The sequence below is a fragment of the Giraffa tippelskirchi genome, chromosome 2 (genome assembly GCF_054371585.1).
Source record: "Giraffa tippelskirchi isolate mGirTip1 chromosome 2, T2T-mGirTip1v1.2.pri, whole genome shotgun sequence".
In the NCBI taxonomy this organism is placed as follows: Eukaryota; Metazoa; Chordata; class Mammalia; order Artiodactyla; family Giraffidae; genus Giraffa; species Giraffa tippelskirchi.
The window spans coordinates 190,544,303-190,555,445 of NC_137276.1; the positions used below are offsets into that span (position 1 = coordinate 190,544,303).

General features: G+C 37.6%; 1 protein-coding gene across 1 annotated transcript; it reads right to left on the bottom strand.

Annotated features, from left to right (window-relative positions):
- Positions 1 to 9,118: 9,118 nt before the first annotated feature.
- Positions 9,119 to 10,057, bottom strand: LOC145539510 (olfactory receptor 5H2-like). Its single transcript, XM_081573613.1, has one exon. The coding sequence runs from the start codon at positions 10,046 to 10,048 to the stop codon at positions 9,119 to 9,121; it is 930 nt and encodes a 309-aa protein (XP_081429739.1). The 5' UTR covers positions 10,049 to 10,057.
- Positions 10,058 to 11,143: the final 1,086 nt, after the last annotated feature.

The following is an 11,143-nucleotide window of genomic DNA, read 5'->3' on the forward strand; positions in this document are numbered from 1 at the left end:
AATTTTTCATGTGACTTAAAATCACATAAGACCATTAAAAGGAAAGAAAACAATAGACCAATATCTGTGATGAGTATAGATGTTACAAAGTCCTCAACAAAATGTTAGCAAATCAAATTCAATAGCACATTGAAAGGATCATATACCATAATCAAATGGGATTTATTCCTAGGACATAAGGATGATTTGATATATGCAGATCAGCATGTGAAATATACCATATTAATAGAACGAGTGATTAAAACTATATGATCACCTCTATACATACAGAAAAATCATTTGACAAAATTCAACATTATTTCATGATAAAAATTCTTAAAACTTGAGTATAGAAGGAATGTACCTCAACATTAAAAAAGGACACATGTGAGAAACTCACAGCTGAAATATTATAGTACTCAGTGAAGAGTTGAAATCTATGCCTCTGAGATTAATGACAATACAAGCATACACATACTCACCATTTTTACCCAGTCTAGCACTGGAAGTACTAACAAGAGCAATCAAGCAAGAGAAATTCATAAAAGGAATACAGATAAAAAAGAAAGAAGTAAAATTGTTTCTGTTTGCAAATAACATAATCTTATATGTAGAAAACCCTAAAGATCCCACCAAAAACTGTTAGAATTAATCAGTGGTTTTAGTAAAGTTGCAGGATTAAAAATCAACATACGAAGTTGGTTCTGTTTCTATATACTAACAAGGAAAATTTTAAAAAATAAGGTAATTCCATTTATAATAGCATCAAAAACACTTAGGAGTAATTTAATCAGTAAGGTGAAAGATCCTGTGTTTATAATTTGGAAGATTTAATATTGTTAAAATGTCCATACTGTCTAAAGCCATCTCTGTAGTCAATGTAGTTCCTATCACAATTTCAACAGCATTTTTTAACGGATTTACAAAAAGCAATCCAAAATTCATATGAAACTATAAAAGGCTCTGAATAGCTCAGGCAATGTTTAGAAAAAGAATAAAGCTGGAGACATCACATTTAATAATTTATACTATACTACAAAGCTATAGAAGTGAAACAGTATGGTACTGGCATAAAAGCAGATGCACAGATCAAGAGAGCATAGTTGAGAGCCCAGATATAAACCTACATATATATGTCAACGAATATTTGACAATGGAGTCAAGAATGTTCAAAGGGGAAAAGTTAGTCTCTTCAATAAATGGTGTTGGGAATACTGGATATTCACATGTAGAGGAATAAAATTAAAGGTCGGTTTTCATTCCAATCCCAAAGAAGGGCAGTGCCAAAGAATGTTCAAACTACTGCACAGTTGCACTCATTTCACATGCTACCAAGGTAATGCCCCAAATCCGACAAGCTAGGCTTCAGCAGTGTGTGAACCGAGAACTTCTCAATGTACGAGCTGGATTTAGGAAAGGCAGAGGAATGAGAGATCAAATTGCAAACATCCATTGGATCATAGAAAAAGCAGAAAAACATCTGCTTCATTGACTACACTGAAGTGTTTGTGTGGATCACAATAAACTGTGGAAAAATTCTTAAAGAGATGAGAAAACCAGACCACCTTACCTGCCTTCTGAGAAACCTGTATTCAGGTCAAGAAGCAACAGTTAGAACTGGACATGGAACAACAAATTGGTTCCAAATTGGGAAGAGTACATTAAGGCTGTATATTGTCACTGTTTATTTAACTTATATGCAGAGTACATGTGAAATGCCGGGCTGGATGAAGCACAAGCTGGAATCAAGATTGCCAGGAGAAATATCAGTGACCTCAGATATGCAGATGACACCACCCTTATGGCAGAAAGTGAAGAAGAACTAAAGACCCTCTTGATGAAAATGAAAGAGCAGAGTGAAAAAGCTGGCTTAAAACTCAGAATCCAAAAAACGAAGATCTTGGCATCCAGTCCCATCACTTCACGGCAAATAGAAGGGGAAACAATGACAGACTTTATTTTCTTGGGCTCCAGAATCACTGTGGATGGTGACTGCACCCATGAAATTAAAAGACTCTTGCTCCTTGGGAGAAAAGCTATGACACACCTAGGCAGCATATTAAAAAACAGAGACATTACTTTGCCAACAAAGGTCTGTATAGTCAAAGCTATGGTTTTTCCAGTAGTCATGTACGGATGTGAGAGCTGGACAGTAAAAAAGGCTGAGCGCTGAAGAATTAATGCCTTTGAACTGTGGTGCTGGAGAAGATTCTTGAGAGTCCTTTGGACTGCAAGGAGATCAAACCAGTCAATCCTAAAGGAAATCAACCTTGAATATTCATTGGAAGGACTGATGCTGAGCTGAAACTCCAATATTTTGGCAATCTGATGCAAAGAGCTGACTCACTGGAAAAGACCCTGCTGCTGGGAAAAATTGAAGGCAGGAGAAGGGAACGACAGAGAATGAGATGGTTGGATAGCATCACTGTTTCAATGCACAGAAGTTTGAGCAAGCTCCAGGAAATAGTGAAGGACAGGGAAGGCTGGTGTGCTGCAGTCCATGGGATCACAGAGAGTCAGACCTGACTGAGCGACTGAATAACAACAAATCTTACATCATTCATAAAAATTCACTCCAAATGCATTAAATACTTAAATATAAGACCTAAAACATTATAACTTCTAGAATAAATAGGGACAAAGATTATTGATATTGATCCTGACAGTGATTTTTTTGTATATGACATCAAAAGCAGAGGCAACAAAAGCAAAGATAAGTAAGTAGGACTACATCAAACTAAAAAAATTCTACATAGCCAAAGAAGCAATAAAATGAAAGGCAACCTATGGAATGGGATAAAGTATTTGAGAACCATATATCTAACGAAGTTGATATCCAAGAGAAATTTAAGGAACTACTACAACTCAATAGGAAAAGCATAAATAATCTGATTTAAAAATGGGCAAGGGGCCTGAAAAGACACATTTTAAAAGAAGATATAGAAATGGGCAGCAAGTTCATGAAAAAGTGCTTAACATCACTAATCATCAGGGAAATGCAAATCAAAATCATAAAGAGCTATTGCCACACACTTGGCAGAATAGCTGTATCAAAAAGACAGGAAATAACAAGTGTTGGTGAGGATATGGAGAAAAGGGCACTCTTTTACACTTTAGTATGGCACCCCACTCCAGTACTCTTGCCTGGAAAATCTCATGGACGGAGGAGCCTCGTGGGCTGCAGTCCATGGAGTCGCTAAGAATCAGACACGACTGAGCAACTTCACTTTCACTTTTCACTTTCATGCATTGGAGAAGGAAATGGCAACCCACTCCAGTGTTCTTGCCTGGAGAATCCCAGAGACAGGGGAGCCTGGTGGGCTGCCGTCTATGGGATCGCACAGAGTTGGACACGACTGAAGCGACTTAGCAGCAGCAGCAGCAGGAATGTAAATTTGTGTAGTCACTATGGAAAACAGTATAGAGGCTCATTAAAAATCTTTTAAGAAGTTCTACCATATGATCCAGCAGTCCTGTTTCTGGTGATATATCCAAAGGAAATGAAATCACTATCTCTAAGAGACAGCTGCAGCCCATGTTCACTGCAGCATTATTTACAATAGTCAAGACATGGAAAAACCCAAGTGTCTATTGATAGATGAATGGATAAAGAAAGTGTTATATATATAATGTATGTATAAATAGAGACAGAGTCTCTTTCACACACATACACACAACAGAATATTATTCAGTCTAAAAACGAAACAAATCCTGCCATTTGCAACAACATGCATGGACTTTGAGGGCATTATGCTAACTAAAATAAGTCAGACAGAAAAAGATAAAAACTGTATGATTTCACTTATATACTAAATCTAAAAGCAAGCAAAAAACCAAACAATCTCCCCACTCCCAAAGCCCCCAAGCTCATTGGTATATTGTGATGTGTGCTCAGCACGTCTGACTCTGCGACCCCATGGCCTGTAGCCCACAAGGTTCTTCTGTCCATAGAGTTTTCTAGGCAAGATCACTGGAGTGGGTTGCCATTTCCTACTCCAGGTGATCTTCCCAACACAGGAATCAAACCCACATCTCTTGCATTTCCTGCTTTGGCAAGTGGATTTATCACTAGGGCTACCTGGGAAACCAAAAAACAAGTGAAAAACCAAACAGCCTCCCCTCCTGCCCTGAAAAGCATCCAAACTCATTGATATAGAGAATATATTGATGGTTGCCTGGGATAGAATGTGTGCAAAATGGGTAAAGGGGGTCAAAAGTTACAATTTCTAGGGCTTCCCTGGTGGCTCAGTGGTAGGGAATCTGCCTGCCATTGCAGGAGATATGGGTTCAATCCCTGGTCCAGGAAGATCCCACATGCCGCAGAGTAACTAAGCCTAGGCACCACAACTATTAAGCCTGTGCTCTCGAGCCCAGTTCCACAATTATTGGGTCCTCGTGCCTCAGCTGCTGAAGCCCTCACATCCTAGAGCTGGTGCTTTGCAACAAGAGAAGCCACCACAATGAGAAGCTCTTGCACTGCAGTAAAGATTGGCCCCAACTCACCACAGCTAGAGAAAGCCCACACAGAATACCCAGCCAGCCAAGAATAAAATAAATAAAATTATTCTTAAAAGTTACAATTTCTAGTTATAAAATGAATGTCATGAATGTAATTTACAGCATGGTAAATGTATTTAATGATACTATATCATACAATAAAATATGGCATGCTCAGTCATTAAGTCGTATCTGAATCTTTGTGACCCATGGTCTTGAGCCCACCAGGCTCCTCTGTCCATGGGATTTCCCAGCAAGGATACTGGAGCAGTTTGTCATTTTCTTCTCTAAAGGATCCTCCCAACCCTGGGATGAATCTACATCTCTTGCATTGTCAGGTGGATTTCTTTACCACTGAGCCACCTGGGAAGCCAATGGAATATTACTCAGCCATGAAAAGGAACAAATTTGAGTCAGTTCTGGTGAGTTGGATGAACCAAGAGCCTGTTATACAGAGTGAAGTAAGCCAAAGAGAGGAAAATAGATATAGTATATGAATTTATATATATATATATATATATGGAATCTCAAAAGATGGTACTAGTGAACCTATCTGCAGGGCAGGAATAGAGACACAGATGTAGAGAACAGACTTATGGACACAAGCAGGGAAGGAGAGGGTGGGACAAATAGAAAGAGTAGCACTGAAACATACACATTACCATATGTAAAATAGATAGCTAGTGGGAAGTTGCTGTATGACGCAGGGAGCTCAAGCTAGTGCTCTGTGATAACCTAGAGGGGTGGAATGGCGGGGGAGGAGAGAGAGAGGTTCAAGAGGGCGGGGACATATGTATACTTCTGGCTAATTCATGTTGACATATGGCAGAAACCAATGCAATATTGTAAAGCAATTATCCTCCAATTGGAAATAAAAATTATTACTATATCATACTTTTGAAATTAGGTAGGAGACTGGATCTTTAAAGTTCTCATCAGGACAAATTTTTAATTAAGTATGGTGACAAATGTTAACCAAATGTAGTTGACCATTTTGCAATACATACAAATAGCAAATCATTATGTCGTATACCTGAAACTTACCTAATGTGTGTTAATTTTACCTCAATTTAAAGAAGAAATAAATTGAAAATAAAAATAATTAAACAAAACTAAAAAAATTTAAGAGCCAAACTCATAGAAATAGAGAGTAGATTTGTGGTTTCTAAGGGTGGGAGTGGAGGTGGGAGAAATTGGTAAAGGTGGTCAAAAGGTAGCAATTTCCAGTTATAAGTTAATGGGTTCTGGGGATCTAATATAAGGCTCTACTTAATGATACTATATTATACATTTGAAAGTGCAAAGAAAGTAAGTCTTAAAAATTCACACAAAAATGGTAACTATATGAGTTTATGAATATGTTAACTAGCCTTATTGTGGTGATCACTGCAATATATAAGCATATCAAATTATCACATAGTACACCTTAAACTTATATGATTCTGCTATGCCAATTATATCTCAATAGTTATAGGGGAAAAAAAGAATAGATATATCTAGTAATCAAACAAAATGCCATCCAAGTAAAAAAATAATGTTTCAACACTGTAGAAATCCATGAGAAAACCTGTTCATTCACATTTGGAAAATGATGAGAACATTAAATATTTAAATGTAATGAAAGTTTACACATGTTCAAATATACCTATTGCTAGCATCTCAGACCTGAAATAGTTGTGTATATATAATTCCAAGAAGACCTCAGTTTTGCCAAGAATATTATAATATTCCAGCTAGCATTTTCTAGGCTCTTTATGTAGGCCAGTTTCTGTATTAAATATTTTACAACAATTACCCTTTTAAATCTTCATAACAAATCTCTGCAGTCAGTATTATTTTCACCTTCACCCCTCCACCTGGCTCATTAATGGGAAAACAGAGGTACAGAGAGTTTGTGGCTTAACCAGGGCTATATATGACTAGTAAATGATAGAGTCAAACTTGAAAACCCAGGAGTCTAAACCTAAAAGCTTATGCACTTAACTATTCTGCTTTGTCAGCATTAATAATGAGGCTAGTGCTGGCCTGAATCAGGCCAACATCCCATTTCTTGTACATGATTAGTCCAAGGAGATTTGTGGGAGAATCAGAAGTACTAATGAACTCCTGATGCCGATTTCTATTAACGTAATCTAGGGCTAACTTTCGGAGAATGCAGTGGCACCCCACTTCAGTACTCTTGCCTGGAAAATCCCATGGACAGAGGAGCCTGGTGGGCTGCAGTCCATGGGGTCGCTAAGAGTCGGACACGACTGAGTGACTTCACTTTGACTTTTCACTTTCATGCATTGGAGAAGGAAATGGCAACTCACTCCAGTGTTCTTGACTGGAGAATCCCAGGGACGGAGGAGCCTGATGGACTGCCGTCTATGGGGTCGCACAGAGTTGGGCACGAGTGAAGCGACTTAGCAGCAGCAGCAGTAGGGCTAACTTTCAATCAAGGTTAGGAAAATGAGACCCCCTCCTTTGCAGTACCTATAACTCAGTACTGCCAGATCTGGGGAATTCCTGAGAAAGTATAGGATGGAAAATGGAGCTAGAGATTAGAGGGAAAAGAATCAGAGCTAATGAATCAGAATGCACAGAGAAAAATGTTATAAGAAATTTCAGGAGCAACCATTGCCATTAACATTTTGCTTTAATGAGTCAGCTTCAGGTTCATAGTGGATGAGGAGTGGGAGAATGCAGTCAGCTTGCCCCAGGGCCAGGGCAGAGCAAAGTCTTCTGCTCTTAATGCCAAGGTTGATTTGGGTTTTGTCATTATTATGTAAACATTATTTTCATTTGATGACACTAATGTTACCTTTCCTAAGAAATCCCTATTGCTTCCCTAATAATGTCTACTGAGCATTGCATGTAGATTATGGATACGTAATTACAATTACAGAAGTTTCTCTATTCCTCATCTCTAAGCATCAAACTTCTAATAGAGTCTCTAGAGAAGACTCTCAGGTTCACTATTGTATTTTCAGCTGCTGCTGCTGCTGCTGCTGCTAAGTAGCTTCAGTCATGTCCGACTCTGTGCGACCCCATAGACAGCAGCCCACCAGGCTCCTCCGTCCCTGGGATTCTCCAGGCAAGAACACTGGAGTGGGTTGCCATTTCCTTCTCCAACGCATGAAAGTGAAAAGTGAAAGTGAAGTCACTCAGTTGTGTCCGACTCTTTGCAACCCCATGGATTGTAGCCTACCAGGCTCCTCTGTCCGTGGGATTTTCCAGGCAAGAGGACTGGAGTGGGTTGCCATTTCCTGCTCCAACAATCTTTCTAAATTCAATATATATGCATTAGTATACTGAATTGGTGTTTTTCTTTCTGACTTACTTCACTCTGTATAATAGGCTCCAGTTTCATCCACCTCATTAGAACTGATTCAGATGCATTCTTTTTAATAGCTGAGTAATATTCCATTGTGTATATGTACAACAGCTTTCTTATCTATTCATCTGCCGATGGACATCTATGTTGCTTCCATGGCCTGGCTATTGTAAACAGTGATGCGATGAACATTGGGGTACATGTGTCTCTTTCAATTCTGGTTTCCTTGGTATGTATGCCCAGCAGTGGGATTGCTGGGTCATATGGCAGTTCTATTTCTAGTTTTTTAAGGGATCTCCACACTGTTCTCCATAGTGGCTACTAGTTTGCATTCTCACCAATAGTGTAAGAGGGTTCCTTTTTCTCCGCACCCTCTCCAGCATTTATTGTTTGTAGACTTTTTGATAGCAGCCATTCTGACTGGCGTTAGAAATGTTTTATATATTAATAATTTCTCTATCTTCCTAGTAACTTCATTTTTAAAAAATCTAGCAAGATTGACCATTTCCTTTCTATTATATCACTTTTCTTCTCTATGTCATCCCAATTATTCTGAAATTTCATCTCCTAGCTTTCTGAATTAGTGAAACTTTTAAAGTTATCCCACAACATACAAACACAGCTGGAAATTACCTTTCAAGGAAATATATACAATGAGAGACAACCCTCTTCATTATTCAAAAAAATACTCTAAGCTAAGGGGGCATCCTTTTACAATTTGGTTTGACCTTCACTGTTTTAGTTCCATTCTCATTTTTTCCGCATTGCTTTCCCAATTTCTGTTTCTCTCTGTGATATGAGTATTGAATCCCCACAAGAAGTGAAATGCATCATGTCCCAAATAGAGTGGATGGAAGACCTTTGTATGGCAGCAAAATTCCTGGGATTTGCTTCTGTTCAAACACAAACCCGCCTCCACTATGGAGTTAAATGAGATATGAGTCTACAGACTACACAGCTGTATTCCTATCTAAATCAACATAATGCTGTTCAGAGGAACTATACTACTTCAATGCTTAATGACTTTATAAAGCTATATTGAAGAACATTTAAGCATTAAAGTGTTTTAATTTGTATTCTGCTTCAATTATTGTAGCATGACATAAATACTTGTTTAAAGTTCTTTGTATTTTTGAACAACATATCCAAATATTTTAAGGAGTATATTAGTGCTAACACTTTAAGTCATAACACCTTAAAAAACAAAGGCAGTTATAAACACAAGAAGCTTGGAACACTAACCAAAACAGAGACACATCTAATCTTTACAACCATGTGATGATTTTAATAATAAAAAAAAAAAGACTACAGATAACATTATGAAATCTAAACATTTCTCTTTAACACTTTTGTCAGTGAGTCTATGACTTTCTTATTTCTCAGGCTGTAGATGATTGGATTTAACAAAGGAATTATAACAGTGTAAAATAGAGAGTCCATCATATCTTGAGCATCTGTTTGTGCAGAACCAGGGTGCACATACCTGAACAGAAGAGGCCCATAATATAAAGAGACAGATAGGAGGTGGGCTCCACAGGTGGAGAAGGCCTTCCTTATGCCTTGTATAGATTTATTTTTTAAGATTGTAAAGAGAACAAGTATATAAGAGACAAGAACAGTAAGAATGGTGAACATTTGTATTGACCCTGAGAAAATAAATACCATCAGAACATTGATTGAAGGGTCGATACAAGAAATCTTAAACGATGGCATGATGTCACAATAAAAATGGTATATTATGTTAGACTTACAGAAGGTTAATCTGAGTAAAAAACCTATATGAATTATGGAGTGAATAAGGCCACCTACAAATGATAAGACTGATAGTTGGATGCATAATCTATTGGTCATAATCACTGAATAAAGTAATGGTTTGCATATGGCCACATACCTATCAAACGCCATTGTTGCCAAGAGAAAACATTCTGTGGTTGCAATGAATGCAAAGGAAAACAACTGTGTTATGCATTCAGAGAGAGAGATCATCTTCCTCTTGGCCAGGAAGTTGACGAGCATCTTGGGAGTCACAGTGGATGAGATCCAAGCATCTACAAAGGCTAAACTCCCAAGGAGTAAGTACATAGGGATGTGAAGTTGAGGGTCATTATAGATGAGAGCAATTAGTCCAAGGTTTCCTACAGTGGTGATGAGGTATATTATCAGGAACATCAGGAACAGGTGAATATGCCAATCTGGTTGATATGTAAGTCCCGTGAGAACAAATTCTGTCAGTGATGTTGCATTTTTAGTATCCATGTTGTTGCTAGATAGCCCCTAAAATGAAATGCAGTAAATGTAAAAGAAACATTCATTAAGATTATATAAAAAGAATATTGGAATAAGTAGTTGAAATAAAACCATGCACTTGTCAGAATGCCCTTAATTTTGTTCACTACTATCATGACAATGAAAAATAATCTGAGGAATTGGCATAATGGAAAATGTAAGTATTTCAGTTCAAAAAATGTGCAGGAATTAAAAGTCTTAGAAGAAAGGACAGACATTGTCAAATGAGCTAAATTTGTGAGGATACTTGTGTATGTTAGAAACATTCCACATCTGGGACTTGGATGAGGGTTTAGGGGAAAGAAGTTTGAATTATAGAGTGATTTTAATGCCATTTGAAGGATCTTGAACTTTATTTCTTGGGCAGTAGGTATGCACTGAAAAGTTTTAGGACTAGGAAATTCTTGGAAAGATATTTTTTAAATTAAATGTTTAGTAATGTAAAAAATACTATGCAGAGAGGGGAAAGCAGAATTAGCAACAATAATTAGGAAGCTGATACTCTTGTCTAGTGTTTTCCAAACCAGAATACACATCAGAATTGTCTGGGGGAAATTTTTGTACAAAATATAGATTATGAGGTATTATTGTAGATACTGATTCAGTGGGAATAGGAATGAAGTCTAATAATCTGTATTTCCAAAATGCTCTCTAGTTGATTCACATGCATGTGAAGTTATTAGTCAGTGTGTAATATGTTATTAGGATTGATGAAAAAGGCAAAGAGATAGACCAAGAGAAATCAGAATATAGAGTCCTAGGACTCAGTGACATGTTAGGTTTGGAAGGAGTGGTCACTGAAGGAGAGAGAGGACACTTGGTGATGGGCAGATGGTCCTCAAAATTGAATTTGAGAACTCAGATGCTTTGGCCACTTGTTATAGAGAGAATCCTCTGATTATCCACATGGGATAGCTTAGTAGTATGAGTTTGTTAGAGCATAATATAAACAATGACTTGAAAGTATTTGGGTAGCTGAAGGCATACTTATGGATAACCTAACCATTAGAAAGTATGTATAAGGTAAAAAGAAGGAGGGTGTGGCATGAAACTTGAGGAAATTTT